This window comes from Oncorhynchus mykiss, chromosome 2 (assembly GCF_057628025.1).
Source record: "Oncorhynchus mykiss isolate SJ-2025 chromosome 2, ASM5762802v1, whole genome shotgun sequence".
Taxonomy (NCBI): domain Eukaryota; kingdom Metazoa; phylum Chordata; class Actinopteri; order Salmoniformes; family Salmonidae; genus Oncorhynchus; species Oncorhynchus mykiss.
The window spans coordinates 28,305,668-28,333,451 of NC_143023.1; the positions used below are offsets into that span (position 1 = coordinate 28,305,668).

General features: G+C 41.0%; 1 protein-coding gene across 6 annotated transcripts; it reads left to right on the plus strand.

Moving 5' to 3' along the window:
- On the plus strand, positions 1 to 27,122 carry LOC100136336 (metalloreductase STEAP4). 6 transcript variants are annotated; one of them, XM_021557405.3, is made up of 13 exons: positions 1 to 161; positions 395 to 452; positions 728 to 2,508; positions 2,592 to 2,815; positions 2,987 to 3,094; positions 3,415 to 3,485; positions 3,628 to 3,715; positions 16,014 to 16,292; positions 16,377 to 16,471; positions 22,151 to 22,261; positions 22,427 to 22,469; positions 23,346 to 23,510; positions 26,460 to 27,122. In XM_021557405.3, exons 4-13 carry the CDS (start codon positions 2,594 to 2,596, stop codon positions 26,721 to 26,723), a joined length of 1,446 nt encoding a protein of 481 aa, XP_021413080.1. In that variant the 5' UTR covers positions 1 to 161; positions 395 to 452; positions 728 to 2,508; positions 2,592 to 2,593; the 3' UTR covers positions 26,724 to 27,122. The 6 variants fall into 6 exon arrangements, with proteins under 6 accessions (XP_021413080.1, XP_090051685.1, XP_021413091.1 ...); XM_090195559.1 differs by having other exon boundaries at positions 728 to 2,471; positions 15,982 to 16,292; XM_021557416.3 differs by having other exon boundaries at positions 728 to 2,471.
- The last annotated feature ends 662 nt before the right edge of the window (positions 27,123 to 27,784 follow it).

The window sequence follows — 27,784 nt, forward strand, 5'->3', positions numbered from 1 at the left end:
AGGTTGTAATGCAACAAAATAGGAAAAACATCAAGGGGGATGAATACTTTTGCAAGGCGCTGTAACCGCTGATGATATAAATGAATGAGGAAACTAGTAGAAGATACGTATTCAGCTCTCTCCCTCACACACACCAACAAGGCACTCTGACAACCCACGAGGTAAGATCATGTGTTTTCACAAATTTATTTGAAACCTGTTGCAATGCTAATAACAGCACCTTGAATCTAACTAAAATGGTCTGCTTTTTAGCATACACGGCAAACGTTTTTCATCACAGCTATGATAAATTGTATACTACCGTTCTGCTCAGTAGCATAAAGGGCAGATGTTTTTCATATGCATTAAAAAAGTTCATTAATTAAGACAAAATACGTTTTTTAATTCTTTCCAGATGGAGAAATTCCTACTAGTACTTGAAGTGATTACAACATGCTGTGCTGTAACTCAAAGTAAGATAGTCACTGTGATAACTGCAATGAAATATGACAGTAAATAGTAGAGAGTAAAACTTATTCTGTTTTGACATGTTTAGCGGCTTTGGTTTTGCTCACTACTATTTAAACTTTTGCTACAGTGCACAATTAGCACCTGTTTATTTTCCGAATGAAATGTAAGCTGAAAAATGCACATAGTCTTTTCTGCTTGTATATAAAGCGTCCAACATTGAAAAGAACAAGAAAGCATTCCATTACAGAACACAACATGTTGTTGTTTCCTGTTTCAGGATCAGGATTCGTTCAGCGGGCGTTCCAACCAGCATTAGTCATGTGTTGGTCTGCTGACAAATGTCCACATTTGGGACTACGTGTTGTCTCCCTGTGAGATCCAGAGGTGCATCAACCAGATGAACTTGACCACCGGCGACATGCTCAACTGGAAGGCCTTGGACAACCATTATCACTCAAACAAATAATAATCAAGTGTCTATTATGCTATCTGGTAACTTTCCATAATTGTGTAAATTGAAAAGGCCATATCACGATAGTATACCATAAGAAACTGACAATGTAACTAAACGGTGTCGGTTGCGTGAATTAGCTGTCAGTGGTTCTATCATGCTAGGATAAATATAACCTTGCTACGGATGTAAGAGCTGCTCTAAGGCGTGAAATTAAACATTAGTGCAAAGGCAAGATGTAAGCCAGTGTGTTTCACAATGTTACTGATGTTGTTACAACTTAATACCGTCCTGAAGATATGCACTGATATCTAATTTTGTAGATCAGGATTCATTCATGCACTATACACACACACACACACACACACACACACACACACACACACACACACACACAAATCAGAACCATTGACAGCCACATCATATTTAGCTTACATTGATTGTACTAAATTGTTTTTGGTATCTTTTAGTTGTCACTGTATTAGACTAAGCATAGGTGATTAGATGATGTTGAAGTTGAAATGGTGCTGGAATAGTGGAGGCAGCTCCTGTTTTCTTTGCGTTAACTCTGTGGTTCTAAATCCATGATTGTTTAATCGTCTGAAAATGTCAGAAACATTAACTTGCTTGACCATACTCTAGGTCACGTAACTGTTGTTACATGCAATATGCTTTGTGGACTTCACCGAACAGAGCTCGCTCTCCGGCTTTGTGATGAAAAAAATGTGTGGTTGAATTTATTCTGCCACTGTGTCTTCATATTGTCTCAGACTTAGGCCTATATATCAAGGTCCCAAGGCATATGAACTAACAGGTTATAGAGAAAACAACGGTTGTAATATGGCCATTTTTTACTGGCTTGGCTTCCCCAGTGATTTTACCGCTACTGGTTTACTGTAAACTAAGCCCAGTCTAAAGCTTGGGTTCACTAATTATTCTGTGCTCTGATCCACCTCAAGCATTTAGATTGCTCTTGCTGTGATGAAACCAGTGTTTAAAGAAACATTTGAGCTCAAGGTCACCAACTGCTGTATTTGGGAAACACTGTTCATGGTGATGTAACACAGTTCTTCTGGTATTTCACATTCTGTGATTTTTGGAGTTACAAGCTTATTGTTGCACACAATGGAATGTTGTCACATCTTTGAACAAAAGCCATCTGGGGTAAGGTAGTATTACAACAAACCAAAGTGCATCAGCTGTTGTGTTATTGTCATGAACTGTGGACCTGTGCTTGTGTGAACCCAGAACGACCACAGTGATCTGGCATCTTTCCAGGTCTGGAATTCCACTATTATGTAACATCCCTGCTTCCCAGAAACCACTGGCCTGTCCTCAGAGACAACACAGAGTTAGTGCCATGGGCTTTCCTGCCCACACACACACACACACACAAACAAGCAAAACCCCTCCAACGGAATTTCCACCTTGGCAGAGAGACTACTCCCTTTCCTCCTCCCTCCAGGAGCACGCCCAGACACAAATAGAGACTCAGTCAGTCGTGTCTAGAGGTGTCTGCTGAAGAACTTAGCGAAGTGAAAGGGACGTTCATCCTGCGAGCTCCATTTATGTGAATATACTTTTTCTGTGATTGAAACTTCAGGAAGGTATTTTAAACTCTTTGGTCTTTTTGACCCTTTCTGTTGATTCTATCTACGACTCAAGGAGGTCTTTGCCTGTCTCTGTTCAGGCATGACGGGTCAGGAGAGGAGTGAGGAGAAGAGTGAGTGTGTGTCCCTGTCTCCGATGATGGAGGCTGTCCCTGCCCCACCTGAGAGTGAGAGGGTGTGTGTGTTTGGGACGGGGGACCTGGGGCGCTCTCTGGGCCTGCGTCTGCTGCAGGCGGGGTACGGTGTGGTGTTCGGCAGCCGACGCCCCCACAGCCGCAGCAGCCTCCTACCCCACGGAGCACAGGTACAAAATAAAGTAGATCTGGATTTATGTGGTGATATGTTAAATGTGGATATGGGTTTTTACTTTGTTGAAAATGTATTTCAATATATTTCTTTATGTTTGAGGGAGTATATGTCAATATACTGTATTTGTGTTTAAGTGTGTATCAATATGTTGATGATGTATATGCAGGTCCTGGGTCATGCTGCAGCTGCTCAGTCAGCCCATCTGATCTTCATCGCTGTCCAGAGAGAACACTACGACTTCCTGGTACCACTGGCCAATCAGCTGAAGGGAAAGGTAGCATATATGTTTTATTACTTCTGCTATATGTATGAATATCTGTTTTGTCAGCATGCAACTGTAAAGTTGCCGAATATAATGTATGTCCCAGTGTATTTAGCCAATATATTCTATGTTCCAGTGTATTTCAAATCAAATTTTAATGGTCACATACACATGGTTAGCAGATGTTATTGCGAGTGTAGCGAAATGCTTGTGTATTTAGCAAAAATATTGTACGTACCATTGCATTCAGCCAATAGTATGTATATATATTCCAGTGATTTTGGCAAATATAAAGTATGAACCAGTGTATATGATGCCATGTTGGATTGCAGGTGTTGGTGGACCTCAGTAACAACCTGAGGAAGAATCAGTACCCAGAGGCCAACGCAGAGTACCTGCAAAGGTGAGAGCTATACAGTATAGGTTGTTATTATGTGTATGTTTTTTTGTTAATGAGGAATGTTTTTGTGTATGTTGTGTATAATGTGTATGTATATAATGTGTATGTTGATATAATGTAAATGTGGTTATATGTACCTGAACAGTCTGGTTCCTGGAGCTGAGGTGGTTAAAGGCTTCAACACCTTGTCTGCCTGGAGTCTGCAGAATGGACCTTCAGATGCCAACAGACAGGTACACACCGAGGTTTAAACCATGCCCATGAAACCAATTGGCTACTAGATTCAACTCTATATACACTACATGACCAAAAGTATGTGGTAGTATGTTGTCATGTCTCTGACTCTGATTAAATTATATGACATGCTATTTTATTACATTGATTACCTAATGTTTAATTGATTACGTGATTGAATTAAACCATGCAACAATTAAACCATTAATATCCTGGGGTACAACAGAAGCATTCATTATATAGAGCAGTTATCTCCCGAATCCACTCTCTTAAAAATCTGAAGATCTTTTATATCAATAGCAGTCAATTATTCATCATCACCTCGATCCGTCTCCTTCTGATTGTCGTAAGTACTTGGTTATCTGCACAAACCCTAGCTAATAAGTTCAGCAATACACAAATTGGCTTATTTTTTATTATTATTTATTTACTAATGTCGTGTCTTTACTATCACTAACTGAAGACTGATAGTTTTTATCAAAGATTCTCTGCAATTAGTTACTACACGATCAACTGCTTAATCACGTAACTAATTAACTAGGAAGTCGGGGCACCAAGGAAAAATATTCAGATTAAAAAGTTATCATTTCCTAAAATAACTTTTCAGATATTTTATCTGATCAATTAGTCTTTGAATTAATTAATGATTTACTTTACCTCACGTTAGTCTCATTCCAAACATCGTAAATTGTTGGTTATCTGCACGAACCCAGTCTTCACTATGAGTCATCCATACATCAATTGTCTTAAATCATTTATTTATTACTAACTAAGTAATTCACAGAAATGCATAAACAAACAAACAAGGTAAATGTAATGATTGGAGAATGTGCTATAGTGGGCTAAACCGGCATGGCGGCTTGTTAGACAAAAGGGGAAGTGGGGGTTGACTAAGAAGTCACTACAGAGTGATAATTACAACAATTGAAATGCTAATCCTTTACACATGAACGCTCACTCATTCGGGAACAATTGCAATCAATATATATATTTACGCTCAGTGTGTCATCTTGATCGCTGGTGAAAAGTTTGTCTTTTGTAGAATTGTCCGTCTCTCTCCCTCTCTCTCTGTCTTGGTTAGAGGGGATAGTTCAAAGTGACATTAGTTATAGAATGGATGTTTCGGCGGTTGTCGTTCTTCGCGTTCAATGATACCGAATTCCTAGCTGCAGACTAATAATTAGCATCAAAGACTTGTTCTTATTCTGTTGGTATCGATGGTCTAAGAGTTTAACCACGTGGTATGGTTAAAAGATTCAGCTATGGTCTACAACCTTTGTCCTCCTAATGGAGAAAAACATGGTCTCTCGTAATTGAGGTAAGCTTGGTCTGCTGATCGAAAACCCGAGTGGGTTTTTTATTGGGAATGGCAGAAAAGGCTGTCCCAGGATGTCCGACCCTAACTGGTTTTAACTGGTTTTAACTCCTCTGATTTAGTTCAAATCAAAAGGGAATTGTATTTTTCTTCATTAAACAGTCCAAAATCATGACACAATTATACAAACAGTATCATACTCACTCATTCATCTTATACAACACTTAGATGTAAACCTCATATGAGGCTATTATATAAACAGCGTTATGGTAATGTGGCCACACCGTCTCCCATGAGCTTTCCCAAGTTGTGACAAACAGACCAGTTCGTAGCTGGATTCTTCACCGATCTTTTATACATTCTCCGGAACATGAAATTGGTTCGTAACTCAAGTTCTGTGAGGTGGAAGGATTTCCTTTATCCTTCTGTGAAAGTTTACTCTCTCTCTACTATGTGGCCATGTGGCAGGGTCTTCTCAGGAATTTACGACCTCTGACCACAGCAGCCTAGTTGAAGGAGGCAGGGAGAGGGGGATGCTATACCCAAAGATGCCAACGTCATGACACTAAATACCAAAATAATCACACAGAATTACACATTTATGTGTATATATATATATACACTAAATACCAAAATAATCACACAGAATTACACATTTATGTGTATATATATATATATATATATATATATACACATACTCAGGATAGATCATACATCGATTACAAATCAAGTCATGAAAGCCCCTAGTGGGCTGACTCAATATGACGGCTGGTTACACAAAGGAAGGGGGTTGGGTTTGAATGAAAGAGCGGAAAGACTAAGGGACAAAGGGATTGGGTCTCTTTCAAACCTTGAGAAGCTATGCTACCGAAATACAGAATCTAATAAAAATGCAAGATATGTATTTAGTCCGAGCTGCGCTTCGATAGATGGGTCGAAGACAGAAGACTGGTTTAGCCAGCAGAGATCGTCATTGTCCTTTTGAAGAATCTTTCTGGTCGTAGTGTTGTAGAGCGGAATACGTTAAAGTACCCTGTCATTCTTTGGAGATTCTTGAGAGTCTTTCCTTTCCTAGGCCACGTACGTTTACAGCTGCAGCTGATAAACCGACGTCTAAGATGTATCACTTCTTTAGTTAATAATCGTTCAAAGTTCACACCAAGTTGCCATAATCAGCTTGTGCTGTATTCTGGCTGGTCTAGTCGAAATTCACCATTCCAGTGTGGTGATTGTCACCTCCGCATTGAAATGCACCCTTTTAAACAATAGGACAGTAGTCCTAACATTTATGGAACTAAATGTTAATTTCGTTAGGTTGTAGTTGAAATTAGCCAGTTTTAAACATACGGACAACAGTCCTCACGTCATCGGGAACGGAGGTTGACTTCCGTCAACGGGCTTTTATACTGGGGGAGAGAAGGGCATGTTTCATAGTTCTCAACCAACGTCTGTTCACTTGGGCGTGGCCACTGTGTGAGCATAAATTTACTTATGAAAACAATTCTCTCATTTAGAAGCTAAAATCCCATGTTCTCACCAATGGTTTCATATTTAAACATTAAAATTGCACAACAATTCCATCTGAATCTGATAGCTAGAATGTGTAGACTTTCCAAGATACAATTTATGTCATCCTATCATCAGACAACAACTGATCTGACATCATATTCTTTAAGTACCAAAGGACACTTTCAACTGGTTGAGAAAGGGAAATATTGTTTCATTCCCCAACCTTTTGATGGTACCATACTTTCTCTGTGGTAACACAGGGCTTGCCAAGAGTCCATTGTGTAGAGTGGAGAGAAAAGGGGGGGAAAGGTATTTATGAGGGGTCATAAACCTCACCAACAGGGCAACGTCATGACAATGTGGACACCTGCTAGTCGAACATCTCATTCAAAATGATGTAGGCATGGAGTTGGTCACCAATTTTCTGCTATGACAGCCTCCACTCTTCTGGGAAGGCTTTCTACTATGATGGAACATTGTTGCGGGGACTTCCATTTAGCCACAAGCATTAGTGAGGTCAGGCACTGATGTTGGCCGATTAGGCCTGGCTCGCTGTCAGTGTTTCAATTCACCCTAAAGGTGTTCAATGGGGTTGAGGTCAGAGCTCTGTGCAGGCCAGTCAATGTCTTCCACATCAATATAGACAAAACGTTTCTGTATGGAGCTCGCTTTGTGCACAGGGGCATTGTCATGTTGAAATAGGAAAGGGCCACAAAGTTGGAAGAACAAAATCATCTAGAATGTCATTGTATGCAAGAGCATTAAGAGTTCCCTTCACTAGAACTAAGGGGCCTACCCCGAAAAACAGCCCCAGACCATTATTCCTCCTCCACCAAACTTTGCAGTTGGCACTATGCATTGGGGCAGGTAGCGTTCTCCTGGCATCCGCGAAACCCAGATTCATCAGTTGGACTGCCAGATGGTGAAGTGGGATTCATCACTCCAGAGAACGTGTTTCCACTGCTCCAGAGTCCAATGGTGGAAAGCATTACACCACTCCAGCCGATAGTTGGCATTGAGCATGGTGATCTTAGGTTTGTGTGCGGCTGCTCTGCCATGGAAGCCCATTTCATAAAGCTTCCGACGAAAAGTTATTGTGCTGATGTTGCTTCAATAAGCAGTGTGGTGCCTCCAGAGGCAGTTTGGAACTCCGTTGTGAGTGTTGCAACTGAGGATAGATACATTTTTTTACACGCTACGCACTTCAGCACTCAGCCGTCCCGTTCTGTGAGCTTGTGTGGCCTACCACGTCGCGGCTGAGTTGTTGTAACTCCTAGACATTTCCACTTCACAATAACAGCACTTACTGTTGACCGGGGCAGCTCTAGCTGGGCAGAAATTTGATGAACTGACTTGTTGGAAAGATGGCGTCCTATGACAGTCCCACTTTGAAAGTCACTGAGCTCTTCAGTAAGACCATTCTACTGTCAATGATTGTCTATGGCGAATGCATGGCTGTGTGCTGATTTTATACGCCTGTCAGCAATGGGTGTGGCTGAATTAGCCGAATTCACTAATTTGAATGGGTGTCCACATGCTTTTGTATAAATAGTTTATATACAGCGCCTTCAGAAAGTATTCATACCCCTTTACTTTTTCCACATTTTGTTGAGTCACAGACTGAATTTAAAATGGATTACATTTAGTCTAACTGGCCTACACACAATACCCCATAATGTCAAAGTTCTACACTGTATCGGCAGGATAGAACAGCAGCCTCTGGTACGACAAGGGGTGGCGGCCTATGTATATTTGTAAACAGCTGATGCACGATATCTAAGGAAGTCTTGAGGTTTTGCTTACCTGAGGTAGAGCAGGTAGTGGTTAGAGCATTGGACTAGTAACTTAAAGGTTGCAATATCAAATCCCTGAGCTGACAAGGTAAAAATGTGTCGTTCTGCCCCTGAACAAGGCAGTTAACCCACTGTTCCTAAGCCGTCATTGAAAATAAGAATTTGCTCTTAACTGACTTGCCTAGTAAAATAAAAATCTCATGATAAGCTGTAGACCACACTATCTACCTAAAGAGTTTATCTGTATTTTTTGTAGCTGTCTATTTACCACCACAGACTGATGCTGACACTAAGACCGCACTCAATGAGCTTTAAACCGCCATAAGCAAACTTGAAAAAGCTCATCCAGAGGCAGCACTCCTAGTGGCTGGGGACTTTAATGCAGGGAAACAAATCAGTTTTACCTCATTTCTATCAGCATGTTAAATGTGCAACCAGAGGGGAAAAAACTGTACACCACCTTTACTCCACACACAGGGGCACGTACAAAGCTCTCCCTCACCCTCCATTTGGCAAATCTGACCTCAATTATATCCTACTGATTCCTGCTTACAATCAAATATTAAAGCAGGGAGCACTAGTTGACTCGATCAATAAAAAAGTAGTCAGATGAAGCAGATGCTAAGCTAAAGGACTGTTTTGCTAGCACAGACTGGAATATGTTCTGGGATTCTTCCAATGACATTGAGGAGTACACCACATCAGTCACTGGTGCAGTGATGACATCATCTCAGAGTGACTGTACGTACATATCCCAACCAGAAGCCATGGATTACAGGCAACATCCGCACTGAGCTAACAGGTAGAGCTTACGCTTTCAAGGAGCGGAATATAAGAAATTATAAGAAATTCTGCTATGCTCTCTGACAAACCATTAAACAGGCAAAGTGCCAATACAGGACTAAGATTGAATTGTACTACACCGGCTCTGACAATCGTCGGACATGGCAGGGCTTGCAAACTATCACAGACTACAAAGGGAATCACAGCCGAGAGCTGCCCAGTGACACAAGCCTACCAAACGAGCTAAATTACTTCTACACTCGCTTCGAGGCAAGTAACATTGAAATATGCACGAGGGCATCAGCTGTTCCAGACGACTGGGACCACGATGTGAGTAAGACCTTTAAACACATCAACATTCACAAGGTCGCAGGGCCTGACGGAATACCAGGATGTATACTCCGAGCATGCGCTGACCAACTGGCAAGTGTCTTCACTGACATTTTCAACCTCTCCCTGTCTGAGTCTGTAATACCAACATGTTTCAAGCAGACCACCATAGTCCCATAGGTATGTACGGCAGGACCAAATCAGAGAGATAGGTAGGACCAAGCCCATGTAATGCTTTGTAGGTTAGCAGTAAAACCTTGAAATCAGCCCTTGCCTTGACAGGAAGCCAGTGTAGAGAGGCTAGCACTGGATTAAAATGATAAAAAAAATGTGGTTCTAGTCAGGATTCTAGCAGCGTATTTAGTGCTCACTGAAGGTTATTTAGTGCTTTATCCGGGAAGCCGGAAAGTAGAGAATTGCAGTAGTCTAACCTAGAAGTAACAAAAGCATGGATTAATTTTTCTGCATCATTGTTGGACAGAAAGTTTCTGATTTCTGCAATGTTCCTATGAGGGAGTCTAAAACCAGACTGAAGCATTTCTTATACATTGTTTGTCTTCAGGAAGGCAGTGAGTTGTAGCGCAACAGCCTTTTCTAAAATGTTTGAGAGGAATGGAAGATTTGATATAGGCCGATAGTTTTTTATATTTTCTCGGTCAAGGTTTGGCTTTTTCAAGAGAGGCTTTATTACTGTCACTTTTAGTGAGTTTGGTACACATCTGGTGGATAGAGAGTAGTTTTATTATGTTCAACATAGGAGGGCCAAGCACAGGAAGCAGTTCTTTCAGTAGTTTAGTTGGAATAGGGTCCAGTATGCAGCTTGACGGTTTAGAGACCATGATTATTTTCATCATTGTGTCAAGAGAAATAATACTAAAACACTTGAGTGTCTCCCTTGATCTAGGTCCTGGCAGAGTTGTGCAGACTCGGGACAACTGATATTTGAAGGAATACGCAGATTTAAAGAGGAGTCTGTAATTTGCTTTCTAATAATCATGATATTTTCCTCAAAGAAGTTAATGAATTTATTACTGCTGAAGTGAAAGCCATCCTCACTTGGGGAATGCTGCTTTTTAGTTAGCTTTGCGACAGTATCAAAAATAAATTTCGGATTGTTCTTATTTTCTCAATTACGTTGGAAAAATAGGATGATTTGTTGTCTGTGAATTTATAGCACAACTTTTGATGCTCCTTGGTTGGGGTCTGAGCAGATTATTTGTTGCAATTGCAAATGTAATAAAATGGTGGTCCGATAGTCCAGGATTATGAGGAAAAACATTAAGATCCACAACATTTATTCCATGGGACAAAACTCCGAAAGCCTTTTGGAGTGGGTCTGTGGACTTTTCCATGTGAATATTAAAGTCAACAAAAATGTGAATATTATCTGCTATGACTACAAGGTCCGATAGGAATTCAGGGAACTCAATGAGGAACGCTGTATACGGCACAGGAGGCTGTAAACAGTAGCTATAAAAAGTGATTGAGTAGGCTGCATAGATTTCATGACTAGAAGCTCAAGATGAAAACGTTTTTTTTTTTTGTAAATTGAAATTTGCTATCGTAAATGTTAGCAACACCTCCGCCTTTGCGGGATGCACGGGGATATGTTACTAGTGTAACCAGGAGGTGAGGCCTCATTTAACACAGTAAATTCATCATGTTTCAGTCAGACCAATCACATCAAGATTATGATCAGTGATTAGTTCATTGACTATAATTGCCTTTGAAGTAAGGGATCTAACATTAAGTAGCCCTATTTTGAGATGTGAGGTATCACAATCTCTTTCAATAATGACAGGAATGGAGGAGGTCTTTATCCTAGTAAGATTGCTAAGGCAAACACCGCCATGTTTAGTTGTGCCCAACCCAGGTCGAGGCACAGACACGGTCTCAATGGGGATAGCTGAGCTGACTACACTGACTGTGCTAGTGGCAGACTCCACTAAGCTGGCAGGCTAGGCTGGCTAACAGCCTGCTGCCTGGCCTGCACCCTATTTCATTGTGGCGCTAGAGGAGTTAGAGCCCTGTCTATGTTGGTAGATAAGATGAGAGCGCCCCTCCAGCTAGGATGGAGTCTGTCACTCCTCAGCAGGCCAGGCTTGGTCCTGTTTGTGGGTGAGTCCCAGAAAGAGGGTCAATTATCTACAAATTCTATCTTTTGGGAGGGGCAGAAAACAGTTTTCAACCAGCGATTGAGTTGTGAGACTGCTGTAGAGCTCATCACTCCCCCTAACTGGGAGGGGGCCAGAAACAATTACTCGATGCCGACACATCTTTCTAGCTGATTTACACGCTGAAGCTATGTTGCGCTTGGTGACCTCTGACTGTTTCATCCTAACATCGTTAGTGCCGATGTAGATAACAATATCTCTATACTCTCTACACTCGCCAGTTTTAGCTTTAGCCAGCACCATCTTCAGATTAGCCTTAACGTCGGTAGCCCTGCCCCCTGGTAAACCGTGTATGATCGCTGGATAATTTGTTTTAAGTCTAATACTGCAGGTAATGGAGTCGCCAATGACTAGGGTTTTCAATTTGTCAGAGCTAATGGTGGGAAGCTTCGGCATCTCAGACCCTGTAATGGGAGGAGTAGAGACAAGAGAAGGCTCAGACTCCGACTCGCTGCTTAAAACCTGTTATGGCTGCAATCCCGATACCGGGATCGATATGACAACTACCAGTGAAAATAGAGGGCGCAAAAATTCAAACCACAGAAATATCATAATTACAATTCCTAAAACATACATGTGTTTTATATAATTTTAAATCTATTTTCATTGTTAATCCCACCAAAGTGTCCGATTTCAAATAGGCTTTTCAGCTAAAGCACTACAAACGATTATGTTGGTCTCCACCAAACCACAATAAGCACAGCCATTTTCCAGCAAAATATAGCCTTCACAAAAACCAGAAATAAAGATAAAATGAATCACTAACCTTGAATTATCTTCATCAGATGACACTCATAGGACTTCATGTTACACAATGCATGCATGTTTTGTCTGATAAAGTTCATATTTGTATTTTAAAAAATCGCAGTTTACATTGGCGCGTTAGATTCACTAGTTCCAAAAACATCAAGTGATTTTGCATAGCCACATCATTCAACAGAAATACTCATCATAAATGTAGATGATAATATACACATGGAATTATAGATATACCTCTCCTTAATGCAACCGCTGTGTCAGATTTTTTTTAAACTTTACGGAAAAAGAAATGCATGCAATAATCTGAGACGACGCTCAATTTAAAAACACCACAGCCGCAAAGATGGCGTCAACATAAACAAGAAATTACATGATAAATATTCCCTTACTTTTGATGATCTACATCAGAAAGCACTCCAGGAATCCCAGGTCCACAATTAATGTTTGTTTTGTTCGAAAATGTCCGCTATTTATGTCCAAATACCTTCTTTTGTTAGAGCGTAATATCGGACAAAAACTTCAAAAAGTGATATTACCGGTTGAAGAAACATTTCAAACTAAGTACAGAATCAATCATTAGGATGTTTTTAACATATAGCTTCAATAAAGATCCAACCGGAGTATTATTTCTTGTCTTCGTGAGCAATGGAACGCAAGTGACTACCATGAGGAAAAAGTGGGATCACAAAATGGCTGGGAAAACCGAAAGTTTCTGTCGGCTGAATGAGCGACACCGGCTGAGCATTCCTACAGCATTCCCCTCCAGAAACCATGAGAAAGTTGTCTGGCTGCTAGGGACCGTGCGAGGGGATTTATACTAACGTTACCATCTGTACTTACTGGTGGCAAAGACGCTGTTTCATCCTTTCCTACACTGAAATTACCCTTGCCTAACGATTGCGTCTGAAGCTGGGCTTGCAGCACAGCTATCATCGCTGTAAGGCGATCGTTCTCCTGTATATTATGAGTACAGCGACTGCAATTAGAAGGCATCATGTTAATGTTACTACTTAGCGTCGGCTGTTGGAGGTCCTGACGAACCACGTCCAGATAAATCGTACGGAGTGAAAAAGGGGAAAAAACAAAAATATAAACGGTAATTAAAGAGTAAAAACCGTAAAGTTGTCAGGTAGCAAAGTAAGGTTGGCAACAAAAAGCACAGCAACGTGTAAACAAGTCTGCAAGTTGACTCTGTACCGGTACCCCATGTGTACCGGCACCCCCTGCCTCGCTATTGTTATTTTACTGCTGCTCTTTCATTATTTGTTACTTTTATTTCGTACTTTTTTTGTTGTATTTTTCTTAAAGCTGCATTGGTGGTTAAGGTCTTGTAAGTAAGTATTTCACTGTAAGGCCTACACCTGTTGCATTCGGCGCATGTGACAAATAAAATGTCATTTGATTTCCAATATCTCGTAAAGAAGGGCACCTATTGGTTAGACGGGTAAAAAAAAGCCAACATTGAATATCCCTTTGATCATGGTTAAGTTATTCATTACACTTTTATGGTGTGTCAATACACACAGTCAATACAAAGATACAGGCGTCTGTACAGCTTTTAATGGCTATGATATGAGAAAATTGAGGATAGATGAACAACATTGTAGTTGAGTGAAAAGAAGGAAGCCTGTACAGAATAAAACATGTTCAAAAACGTGCATCCTGTTTGTATCAAGACACTAAAGTAATTATGCAAAAATGTGGCAAGCAATTAACTTTTTATCCTGAATAGAAAGTGTTATATTTTGGGGGCAAATCCAATGCAACACATTGCTGAGTACCACTCTTCCTATTTTTCAAGCATAGTGGTGGCTTCATCATGTTATGAGTATGCTTGTAATCGTTAAGGACTGGGATGTTTTTCAGGATAAATAATTCATGGAATAGAGCTAAGCATAAGAAAAATCCTACAGGAAAACCTGGTTCAGTCTGCTTTCCACCAGCCACTGGTGGTTTAATTCACCTTTTCAGCAGAACAATAACCTAAAACATAAGACCTAATCTACACTGGTGCTTTTCACCATGAAGACAGTGAATGTTCCTGAGTGGCTGAGTTATAGTTTTGACTTAAATCTGCTTGAAAATGTATGGCAAGACCTGAAAATGGTTGTCTAGCAATGATCAACAACCAATTTCACAGAGCATAATGTTCAAATGTTGCACTATGCAGGTGTGGAAAGCTCTTAGAGACTTACCAAGAAAGTTTTGAAAGTACTTACTCAAGGGCGTGAATATATATGTAAATTAGATATTTAGATATGCCATGGTTGCCCTTAGTTTTAAGATGTAATCCAGAGACAGGTGTCTTATACAACAGCCTTCTGCGTGTTCTCTTTTCGACTCCCTCAGCATATTTGCAATCAAACGGCAGAATTTTCTCCATCTCCTTAACTATCATAATCTAATTCCACCGGGCATTCCACTGATTTCAAAACTTGGTCCTCCAGAAAGTGGTGAACAACACTTTTGCAGTTTTACATGTACTACGTGATATCTTTTTTTTTTAACGCTTTAGAAAGGATTACCTACACAAACCGACCAGCTCATGTTATAGACAGTGCTACATGGCAACCAATCCGAATATTATATGGGCATGTCTAGCCCATCCATTATCTCAGCCAATCATGGCGAGCGGGAAGGTTCCCATCTTTTTTCCGTAGATAAATCAACTTGGCAATTCTATTCATATTTACAGATGGCATACAAGTTTGTTATTAAGGCACATGAAAGTTGTGCCTTAGAACAGTAGGGAGGTAAGGAAATAAACAGGCCATAGAGGTGAAATAATTATAAATTAGCATTAACACTGGAGTGATAGATGTGCCGATGCTGTGCAAGCAGAGATACTGGGGTGCAAAAGAGCAAGAAGATGAAAAACAATATGGGGATGAGGTAGTTGGGTGTGCTATTTACAGATTGGCTGTGTACAGGTACAGTGATTGCCTGCTCTGACAGCTGATGATTAAAGTTAGAGAGGAACTTGAGCAGTTCTACTGAGCAATATATTTTTTTTAAAAGATGGGATTACCTACACATACTAACCAGCTCAAATAGACAGAAGCGTGCAATATGGCAGTCCAATCCGAATTCATCTCTCGACAAGTCCATCCCAATCATTATCACAGCCAATCATGGCTAGCGGGAAGGTTGCTGACTTTTTCAGTGGCTAAAACAACTAGACTGGTCATTTTAAAAATGTATTAGTATTTACAGATGGCATACATGTTTGTTATTAAGGCACATGAAAGGTAACATGTTCCAGAAGGCATTTCTGCCAAAAAACGCATTTTGCTAAAAAAAAAATTGAAATGGTTCTCGTGTGAAGTAGTGACCCACGACATACAACTAGTTTCCTGAAACGGGTATATTTCAGAAAAAGGCTCAGTGTCGTTATCCTCACAAAGTGGGGTATTGAAAACAGTGGTGTCAATACCTTTCTAAGATTTTTTTATTACTTGTTAAACATATCTTTCACTGAGCATTTATTAGTATAAAATAATGTAATTTTCCACATTTGTGGAGCACACAATGTAGCTGAGTATTTGAATGATTTATTTTATGCAGGCATTTTTGCTCATATTTATCAATGGTGTCAATTTCAGGACCCCACTGTATGTGTATAAATATATGTCAGGTGTATATCTGCGGGGAAAGTGTGGAGGCCAAGCAGGCGGTGATAGCGGTAGCCATCAAGCTGGGTTTCAGTGCCCTGGACCGGGGATTTCTCTCAGTGGCCCGGGAGCTGGAGGACTTCCCCCTACAGCTGTTCCCCCAGTGGAGGCTCCCCCTGCGCATCGCCATTGGCCTCAGTGCTGCCTTCTTCTTCTACCTGCTGATCAGAGACATCATCTATGCATACGTCACCCAGAGCAAAGACATCTCCTTCAGAATCATGGTCTCACTGGCCAACAAGGTACTGGCCACAGGCCCTCTGAGTGGTTGTGTTTGTGTTTCTCTGTGTGTTACCAGCTGTTCAAGGTGTGTGCGTTCTCCCCAGGTGTGTCCTATCGTGTCTCTGATCATGCTGTCTCTCTGTTACCTGCCTGGTGTCCTGGCTTCCTTCCTGCAGCTCTACAGAGGCACCAAGTACAGGTCAGACCTTTGTGTGTATGTGAGTGTGGTTGCATACATGTATGTTTAATCAATGTTGTGTACGTACAGTTGAAGTCAGAAGTTTACATGCACTTAGGTTGGAGTCATTAAAACTCGTTTTTCAACCACTCCACAAATTTCTTGTAAACAATCTATAGTTTTGGCAAGTCGGTTAGGACACCTACTTTGTGTATGACAAGTAATTTTTCCAACAATTGTTTACAGACAGATTATTTCACTGTATCACAATTCCAGTGAGTCAGAAGTTTACATATACTTGATTGTGCAATGATTGTGCCTTTAAAACTTCTTGTGACTAGCAATCCCGGATCCGGGAGCGCAATCATAGCCTCAAACGAATTAGCATAACGCACCGGACATAAATACGCCTAGAAATCTTTTCTATTAATGAAAATCACAAATGAAATATATTGAGACACAAGCATTTGTGTAAGTTTATCATGGCATAATGCTATGCTAGGCTCTGCTGGCAGCAGGCAACATTTTCACAAAAATAAGAAAAGCAATCAAATTAAATAATTTACCTTTGAAGAACTTCGGATGTTTTCACTCAGGAGACTCCCAGTTAGATAGCAAATGTTCCTTTTTTCCAAAAATATTATTTTTGTAGGCGAAATAGCTCCCGTTTGTTCATCATGCTTGGCTGAGAAATCAACCCGAAAATGCTACCACTACAACGCCAAACTTTTTTCAAAATTAGACAGAAACATGGCAAACGCTGTTTAGAATCAATCCTCAAGGTGTTTTTAACATATATATTCGATAATATATCCGTCGAGGCAATTAGTTTCTCATTAGAAGCGTTTGGAAAAATGGCTACCTCAGTATTTTACGCAAGATTTTCTGCGCGAGACATCAGGTGACCACTTGCTAAATGTGGTCCCTTACGGCTATTCTTCAACAGAAATGTGTAAAAAGACGTCACAATGCTGTAGACACCTTGGGGAAGACGTAGAAAACGTAAGCTCATTCGTAGCTCATTCACAGCCATATATGGAGTCATTGGCAAGAGGCGGTTTCAAAAAATGCGGCACTTCCTGATTGGATTTTTATCTGGGATTCGTCTGTAGCATCAGTTCTGTTGCACTCACAGACAATATCTTTGCAGTTTTGGAAACGTCAGTGTTTTCTATCCAAAGCTGTCAATTATATGCATAGCCGAGCATCTTTTCGTGACAAAATATCTTGTTTAAAACGGGAACATTTTTCATCCAAAAATTAAAATATCGCCCCCCAGTTGTAAAAAAATGATGACAGAAAATGATGTCATGGCTTTAGAAGCTTCTGATAGGCTAACTGAAAACATTTGAGTCAATTGGAGGTGTACCTGTGGATGTATTTCAAGGCCTACCTTCAAACTCAGTGCCTCTTTTCTTGACATCATGGGAAAAATCAAAAGAAATCAGCCAAGACCTCAGAAAAAAATGGTAGACCTCCACAAGTCTGGTTCACCCTTGGGAGCAATTTCCAAATGCCTGAAGGTACCACATTCATCTGTACAAACAATAGTACCCAAGTATAAACACCATGGGACCAGGCAGCTGTCATACCGATCAAGACGCGTTCTGTCTCCTAGAGATGAGCGTACTTTGGTGTGAAAAGTGCAAATCAATCCCAGAACAACAGCAAATTACCTTGTGAAGATGCTGGAGGAAACAGGTACAAAAGTATCTATATCCACAGTAAAACGAGTCCTATATCAATATAGCCTGAAAGGCCACTCAGCAAGGAAGAAGCCACTGCTCCAAATCCGCCATAAAAAAAGCCAGACTATGGTTTGCAACTGCACAAGGGGACAAAGATTGTACTTTTTGGAGAAATGTCCTCTGGTCTGATGAAACAAAAATAGAACTGTTTGGCCGTAATGACCATCGTTATGTTTGGAGGAAAAAGGGAGACGCTTGCAAACCGAAGAACACCACCCCAACCGTGAAGCACGGGGGTGGCAGCATCATATTGTGGGGGGGTTTTGCTGCAAGAGAAACTGGTGCACTTCACAAAATAGCTGGCATCATGAAGAAGGAAAATGATGTGGATATAGTGAAGCAACATCTCAAGACATCAGTCAGGAAGTTAAAGCTTGGTCGCAAATGGGTCTTCCAAATGGACAATGACCCCAAGCATACTTCCAAAGTTGTGGCAAAATGGCTTAAGGACAACAACGTCAAGGTATTGGAGTGGCCATCACAAAGCCCTGACCTCAATCCTATAGAAAATTTGTGGGCAGAACTGAAAAAACATGTGCGAATAAGGAGGCCTTACAAACCTGACTCAGTTACACCAGCTCTGTCAGGAGGAGTGGGCCAAAATTCACCCAACTTATTGTGGGAAGCTTGTGGAAGGCTACCTGAAACATTTGACCCAAGTTAAACAATTTAAAGGCAATGCTACCAAATACTAATTGAGCATATGTAAACTGACGCATTGGGAATGTGATGAAATAAAATAAAGTGTAAATAAATCCTTCTCTCTACTGTTATTCTGACATTCTTAAAATAAAGTGGTGATCTTAACTGACCTAAAACAGGGAATGTTTACTAGGATTAAATGTCAGGAATTGTGAAAAACTGAATTTAAAAGTATTTGGCTAAGGTGTATGTAAACTTCCGACTTCAACTGTATGTACACTACATGACCAAAAGTATGTGGAAACCAGCTTGACGAACATCTCATTCCAAAATCATGGGCATTAATATGGACTTGGTCCCCCTTATGCTATTTTAACAGCCTCCAATCTTCTGGGAAGAATTTCCATTAGATGTTGGAACATTGCTGCAGGGGCTTGCTTCCATTCAGCCACAAGAGCATTAGTGAGGTTGGGCACTGATGTTGGGCGATTAGGTCTGGCTAGCAGTCGGAGTTCCCATTTATCCCAAAGGTGTTCCATGGGGTTAAGACCAGGGCCCTTTGCAGGCCAGTCAAGAACTTCCACACCAATCTTGACAAACCATTTTTGAATGGACCTCGCTTTGTGCACTGGGGCATTGTCATGCTGAAACAGCAAAGGGCCTTCCTCAAACTGTTGCCACAACATTGGAAGCACAGAATCATCTAGAATGTAATTGTATGCTGTAGAGTTAAGATTTCCCTTCGCTGGAACTAAGCCTTGACTGAACCATGAAAAACAGCCCCAAACCATTATTCCTCCTCCATCAAACTTTGCAGTTGGCACTATGCAGTCAGGCAGGTAGCATTCTCCTGGCATCCGCCAAACCCAGATTTGTCCGTTGGACTTCCAGAGAATGCGTTTCCACTGCTCCAGAGTCCAATGTTGGCGAGCTTTACACCACTCCAGCCAACGCTTGGATTTGCACATGGTGATCTTAGGCTTGTGTGCGGCTGCTCGCCATTGAAACCAATTTCATGAAGCTCCAAACGAACACTTATTTTGCTGATGTTGTTTCCAGAGGCAGTTTGGAACTCTGTAGTGAGTGTTGCAACCGAGGACAGACGGGCTTTACGCACGATGCGTTTCAGCACTCGGCAGTCCCGATCTGTGAGCTTGTGTGGTCTACCACATCGCGGCGAAGCCATTGTTGTTCCTAGACATTTCCACTTCACAATAACAGCACTTAAAGTTGAGCAGGGTAGCTCTAGCAAGGCAGACATTTTATGAACTGACTTGTTGGAAATGTTGCATCCTATGATGTGCCACATTGAAGGTCACTGAGATCTTCAGTAAGACCATTCTACTGTCAATGTTTGTCTACATAGATTGCATAGCTGTGTGCTCGATTTTATACACCTGTTAGCAAAGGGTGTGTCTGAAATAGCCGAATCCACTAATTTGAAGTGGTGTCCACATACACTGCCTGCCAAATGTTTTAAAACACCTACTCATTGAAGGGTTTTTCTTTATTTTTGCTATTTTCTACATTGTAGAATAACAGTGAAGACATCAAAACTATGAAATAACACATATGGAATAATGTAGTAACCAAAAAACTGTTAAACAAATCAAAATGTATTTTATATTTGAGATTTTTCAAAAAGCCACCCTTTGCCTTGTTGACAGCTTTGCACACTCTTGGAATTCTCTCTTAGAATGCTTTTCCAACAGTCTTGAAGGAGTTCCCACAAAGCCTGAGCACTTGTTGGCTCCTTTTCCTTCACACTGCGGTCCAACTCAGACCAAACTATCTCAATTTGGTTGTGGTCGAGGGATTGTGGAGGCCAGGTCATCTGAGACAGGACTCCATCACTCTCATTCTTGGTAAAATAGCCCTTACACAGCCTGGAGGTGTGTTGGGTCATTGTCCTGCTCCTTTTCACCCCAGTATCTCTACTTGCACATTCATCTTCTGCACATCCATCACTCCAGTGTTTAATTGCTAAATTGTAATTACTTCATTATGGCCTATTTATTGCCTTACCTCCCTAATCTTACCTCATTTGTACACACTGTATATAGATTTTTTTTCTTCTCTATTGTGTTCTTCTCTATCTGTACATTTGTTTATTCAATGTGTAACTCTGTGTTGTTGTTTGTGTCGCACTGCTTTGTGTTATCTTGGCCAGGTCGCAGTTGTAAATGAGAATTTGTCCTCAACTGGCCTACCTGGTTAAATAAAGGTGAAAATTTAAATTTAAAAAATGATAGTCCCACTAAACCCAAACCAGATGGGATGGTGTATCGCTGCAGAATGCTGTGGTAGCCGTGTTTGTTAAGTGTGCCATGAATTCTAAATAATTCGCAGACAGTGTCACCAGCAAAACACCCCCACACTATATCACCTCCTCCTCTATGCTTTACGGTGAGAAACACACATGCAGAGATCATCCGTTCAACCACACTGCGTCTCACAAAAACACAGCGGTTAGAAACAAAAATCTCTAATTTGGACTCAAGACCAAACAACAAAGTTCCACTGGTCTATTGTCCATTGCTCGTGTTTCTTGGCCCAATCAAGTCTCTTCTTATTAGTGTCCTTTAGCAGTCGTTTCTTTGCAGCAATTCAACCATGAAGGCCTGATTCATACAGTCTCCTCTGAACAGTTGGTTTAGATGTGTCTGTTATTTGAACTCTGAAGCATTTATTTGGGCTGCAATTATGAGGCTGGTAACTCTAATGAATTTATCCTCTGCAGCAGAGGTAACTCTGGGTCTTCCATTCCTGTGGTGGTCCTCATGAGAGCCAGTTTCATCATAGCGCTTGATGGTTTTTACGACTGCACTTGAAGAAACTTTCAAAGTTCTTGACATTTTCTGGATTAACTGACCGTCATGTCTTAAAGTAATGCTGGACTGTTGTTTGTCTTTGCTTATTTGAGCTGTTCTTTCCATAATATGGACTTGGTCTTTTACCAAAAACTGGTTGGCTCAAATGCATTAAGAAGGAAAGAAATTCCACAAATTAACTTTGAATAAGGCACAACTGTTAATTGAAATGCATTCCAGGTGACTACCTCATGAAGCTGGTTGAGAAATGCCAAGTGTGCAAAGCTGTCATCAAGGCAAAGGGTGGTTATTTGAAAATGTATTGAACACTTTTTTGGTTATGACATGAATCCATATGTGTTATTTCATAGTTTTGATGTCTTCACTATATTCTACAATGTAGAAAATAGTAATAATGAAAAACCCTTGAATGAGTGTACTTTTGTATATATGTACTGTATTTATGTTGATTATTAGTGTTTATGTATGTTTAACATCAGGCGCTTCCCTGATTGGCTGGACCGCTGGATGCTGTGCAGGAAACAACTGGGTCTTCTGGCACTGGGGTTCGCCTTTCTGCACGTGCTCTATACACTGATCATACCCATACGGTCAGTTGAACACACACACACACACACACACGCGCACACACACACACACACACACACACACACACACACACACACACACACACACACACACACACACACACACACACACAGTGAACTGTGTCTTCCGTTGGATTTTAGTAAAGAAAGTATTGATTTTCTTCCCAGGTACTATGTGAGGTTCAAGGCCACTGAACGCACTGTCTCTGTGGTAAGAACACCTACCTAGCTTTAAGGCCAAATTAAACACTTTCAAAACAGTGAACATTGGATAGACAAAATTGTGTCCAGATTTAAGACCTTAATTTGAACACTCTGTTGACGCTGAGAATTTTCCTGTGCTGCAGCATTTTTATAACCATGTATTAGTGTGAATTTATTTTAAAGAGATTCTCTGGAACTTTTGTATACCTTTTGGCCAGTAGTTCTGAAAGCAGCACTCACGAGCCAAAAGTGGTGAAAACGAGTGCTACGTGATACCAAGTCCTTGCTTTCTCTGTATCTGCTGTGGCCACTGAGCTGTTGGGCAATCCCTGCAACCTCATTGGTTAATGCTGGGCGGGCCTCTTGCTAGCTGTCACTCAAATGTGAGGGGCTGAAGCTCTTTTGCTCAAACTCAAATTGCTAAGTGGCTAGCCCATATGGGGGAAATGTAGGGAAAATGGCGATGCACAGCTTCAAGAAAACGGTCACTTTTCAAGTATTTCATTAATAATTGAGGTACGAAAGTAATTCTGCTCATAGAATATGAATGTATGAACTACATATTGAGACATCTAGCCTAAAGCAGGAGGTTTATAAAATATTTTCTTAGTCGCCATGAAACTGGAGCATGTCTTAACAGTGTTGCATTTTTCAGGTAGACTAATTTTGGCCAGCTAATAGCCTAACCACCAATCAAGTAACATTACATTGGCAGAAAAGTGGGAACGGAGTAAATGTTTGAATGCTGTCGCTGCAGGATTATTTTTCTGGGACAATACTGGTCATATTAAGATCCTACATCTGTACATTGGACACACGCCTACAGTATATAGCAATATTCAGGCACTGGTTTTGATTATAAACACGCCTCTCTCTCTCTCAGATCAGAGAGAACAGGACCACTGAGTTTGACACGACGACGGCCTGGCGTGGTGACTCCTACTTATCCCTGGGGATTCTGGGATTTGGCCTGTACGTTCTGTTAGGAATCACATCTCTTCCCTCCGTCAGTAACGCTCTCAGCTGGAGGGAGTTCAGCTTCATACAGGTGGGATCACCAGGACTGGTCACACTGAATGTTTAGGCCAGACACACTTGTGAGGCACTCATTTTCTGCCCATTTTTACTAGCAGTGGGGGAATAAAATCGGTAGTCATACAGTGGGGGAAAAAAGTATTTAGTCAGCCACCAATTGTGCAAGTTCTCCCACTTAAAACGATGAGAGAGGCCTGTAATTTTCATCACAGGTACACTTCAACCATGACAGACAAAATGAGAAAAAAAATCCAGAAAATCACATTGTAGGATATTTAATTAATTTATTTGCAAATTATGTTAGAAAATAAGTATTTGGTCAACAACAAAAGTTTATCTCAATACTTTGTTATATACCCTTCGTTGGCAGTGACAGAGGTCAAACGATTTCTGTAAGTCTTCACAAGGTTTTCACACACTGTTGCTGGTATTTTGGCCGATTCCTCCATGCAGATCTCCTCTAGAGCAGTGATGTTTTGGGGCTGTTGCTGGGCAACACGGACTTTCAACTCCCTCCAAAGATTTTCTATTGGGTTGAGGTCTGGAGACTGGCTAGGCCACTCCAGGACCTTGAAATGCTTCTTACGAAGCCACTCCTTCGTTGCCCGGGCGGTGTGTTTAGGATCATTGTCATGTTGAAAGACCCAGCCACGTTTCATCTTCAATGCCCTTGCTGATGAAAGGAGTATTTCACTCAAAATCTCACGATACATGGCCCCATTCATTCTTTCCTTTACACGGATCAGTCGTCCTGGTCCCTTTGCAGAAAAACAGCCCCAAAGCATGATGTTTCCACCCCCATGCTTCACAGTACGTATGGTGTTCTTTGGATGCAACTCAGCATTCTTTGTCCTCCAAACACGACGAGTTGAGTTTTTACAAAAAGTTATATTTTGGTTTCATCTGACCATATGACATTATCCCAATCTTCTTCTGGATCATCCAAATGCTCTCTAGCAAACTTCAGACGGGCCTGGACATGTACTGGCTTAAGCAGGGGGACACGTCTGGCACTGCAGGATTTGAGTCCCTGGCGGCGTAGTGTGTTACTGATGGTAGGCTTTGTTACTTTGGTCTCAGCTCTCTGCTGGTCATTCACTAGATCCCCCCGTGTGGTTCTGGGATTTTTGCTCACCGTTCTTGTGATCATTTTGACCCCACGGGGTGAGATCTTGCGTGGAGCCCCAGATCGAGGGAGATTATCAATGGTCTTGTATGTCTTCCATTTCCTAATAATTGCTCCCACAGTTGATTTCTTCAAACCAAGCTGCTTACCTATTGCAGATACAGTTTTCCCAGCCTGGTGCAGGTCTACAATTTTGTTTCTGGTGTCCTTTGACAGCTCTTTGGTCTTGGCCATAGTGGAGTTTGGAGTGTGACTGTTTGAGGTTGTGGACAGGTGTCTTTTATACTGATAAGTTCAAACAGGTGCCATTAATACAGGTAAAGAGTGGAGGACAGAGGAGCCTCTTAAAGAAGAAGTTACAGGTCTGTGAGAGCCAGAAATCTTGCTTGTTTGTAAATCCTACGATGTAATTTTCTGGATTTTTTTTTCTCATTTTGTCTGTCATAGTTGAAGTGTACCTATGAAGAAAATTACAGGCCTCTCATCTTTTTAAGTGGGAGAACTTGCACAATTGGTGGCTGACTAAATACTTTTTTGCCCCACTGTATATCACAATATTTTGGACAATATTATGTTGATACCTTGACTCCAAGTATCGATTTGCCTAGGTAGCGTTAGCTAGCGCTAGTCGGCTGTACCTCTGGTATTTTTCATCCTATAGTTTGTTCTCCATCTTCTTTTGAAATAGTGAGACAATGTTTTATTATTTCCATGACTGATAAAAAACAATTTTTCTCATGCTCGCTCTTGTCTTTCTGCAGCAGACATATAATGAACAATATGTTTGGAACATCAAATCGCAATAAAATCTAAGTATCGAATCACAATAGTTATAACATTGTGAAAATTGTAATACATACCGTATCGCACCTAAGTATTGTGATAATGTTGTATCATGAGGTCCCTGGCAATTCCCAGCCCTAATTTGTACACTTACCCCCTTCAGTATTTCCCCTATTAGCGTATTCATGCGGGGTGCAGAGCCAACATCCAGGCCAGAATGCAATAAAACTCCAGGAAAGTAATCTAATTTTCAGCAGACAAGCCAGAGGTTATGTGCTGGGGATATGAAGCTGTATTCCCATCACTACAGGGAACACACACACTCATTCATAATGTAACTGGGTCACGAGAAACTCCGGCTCATTCTCTAATTCATTAATTTCCCTCAAATTGAAGCAGTGATTTAAATGTTAAGTTATTCATCAAATGTAATTTAGGAAGAATATATTAGAACAGGCCAGGAGAATTCACGTGTGTGTGCGCTCGCAGGGGCGGCATGCACCCCAAAACATTTGAAAGGGCAGAAGATGCGTGAGGATAGCTGGGTGACGGCTAGGCCCCGCATCCGGACGTTGGAGCATTTTGTGTTTGTCAAACACCTGAAGCAGCTTTTTCCTGTAATCTAGAGCCATAATCATCATGCTTAATTCCAGGGGTGGTGGTTCTTTTTTTAAATAAACAAAATATTATTCTCTGCATCTATGCTAAAATTTGGGTAAAAGCTTGAAAGGAATGTGAGTCTTATTCAGTACATTTAGTAATGCTTGCTTTTTTCAAGTCTACCAACCTTGCCAGCAGGCATGCCAGCTAAGATAGCTAGCCACTTTAACTTGATTGATAGCCGGAAATGGCTAGGGAGGGGAAACTTTCCAAAATGAAAACAATTAGAAATTAGCTAGTTTGATTGGCAATAGACTAAAATGTAAACAAAGTGTAATTCATAATGGGAGGTCAAAAGTGCAGGTGCTCAAGCTCCCTTAGACCTCTATCTGTGCACGTACCTGGCACGTGTGTGTGTGTGTGTGGTTCATGTGTTCTTTTCTCCCCCACCAGTCCAAGCTGGGTCACCTGACTCTGCTGTTTTGTACGGCGCACACCTACCTGTACGGCTGGAACAGATTCCTGAGTTCCTCCACCTACAAGTGGTACACCCCACCGGGCTACATGCTGTGTCTGGTGCTTCCCTCTGTGGTGCTGCTACTCAAGCTGCTGCTCATAACCCCCTGTGTGGACCGAACCATCACCCGCATACGACAGGGCTGGGAGAGGGGGGCAGATCAGAGGAACCCTAAAGACAGCCAACCACTGATACCTTAGAGGACACACACACACACACACACACACACAATAACACCCTCAGTGTGATGACAGCTTTGTCTTTGAGGCATGAACTCTTGTTTCTTTGCTATTGTACCCTCAGAGGTTGGCTACCATTCAATCATCGTTTGCCATGTTTCTGGGATCAAAACCCAACAATAACATTTAATTGATATGCAGTCGTATTTATTTTTATATTACACTGTAAACATTGTAGCATTTTAATACATATATTTTCAACAGTACACAAACCAGACAGTAGTTTTCACTGGTGAAAGCTCTCTCTATCACTCTCTCATATTCTCTCTTACTGTACATCCTCTCTCTTCTTTGACTGACTGTACAGTTATCCCCGGATGAAACACAGGTTTCAGAGACATATAAACGTTTTTAAATGTATATTTTGTGTCTCTTTCATACATCTCCAGGGGGGTTTACATTGGTTTACATTGGCGCATTATGTTCAGTAGTTCCAAAAACATCCAGTGATTTTGCATAGCCACATCAATTTACAGAAATACTCATAAACATTGATAAGAGTTATAAGTGTTATGTGTGGAATTATAGATCCACTTCTCCTTAATGCAACCGCTGTGTCAGATTACAAAAAAGCTTTACGGAAAAAGCACACCATGCAATAATCTGAGAATGGCGCTCAGAAAACATTTACATATATCCACCATGTTGGAGTCAACAGAAGTTAGAAATAACACATAAATATTCACTTACCTTTGATGATCTTCATCAGAATGCACTCCCAGGAATCCTAGTTACACAATAAATGTTTGATTTGTTCAACAATGTCCGTCATTTATGTCCAAATAGCTACTTTTGTTAACGTGTTTGGTAAACAAATCAAAACTCACGAAGCACGTTCACTAGTTGCAGAGGAAATGTCAAAAAGTTCTGTTACAGTCCTTTAGAAACAGGTCAAACGATGTGTGGAATCAATCTTTAGGATCAATCTTTAGGAACATAAATCATCAATAAGGTTCCAACCGGAGAATTCCTTTGTCTTCAGAAATGCAAAGAAACGCAGCTACTTCTCATGTGAAATGCAC

Excerpts from the sequence above, each read along its gene's own strand:
- LOC100136336 (XM_036944551.2), top strand. The coding sequence starts at position 2,594 with ATGACGGGTCAGGAGAGGAGTGAGGAGAAGAGTGAGTGTGTGTCCCTG. Across the intron at positions 2,816-2,986 it reads TCCTACCCCACGGAGCACAG|GTCCTGGGTCATGCTGCAGC; the intron begins GTACAAAATAAA and ends ATGTATATGCAG. Across the intron at positions 22,262-22,426 it reads ACACTGATCATACCCATACG|GTACTATGTGAGGTTCAAGG; the intron begins GTCAGTTGAACA and ends TTTTCTTCCCAG.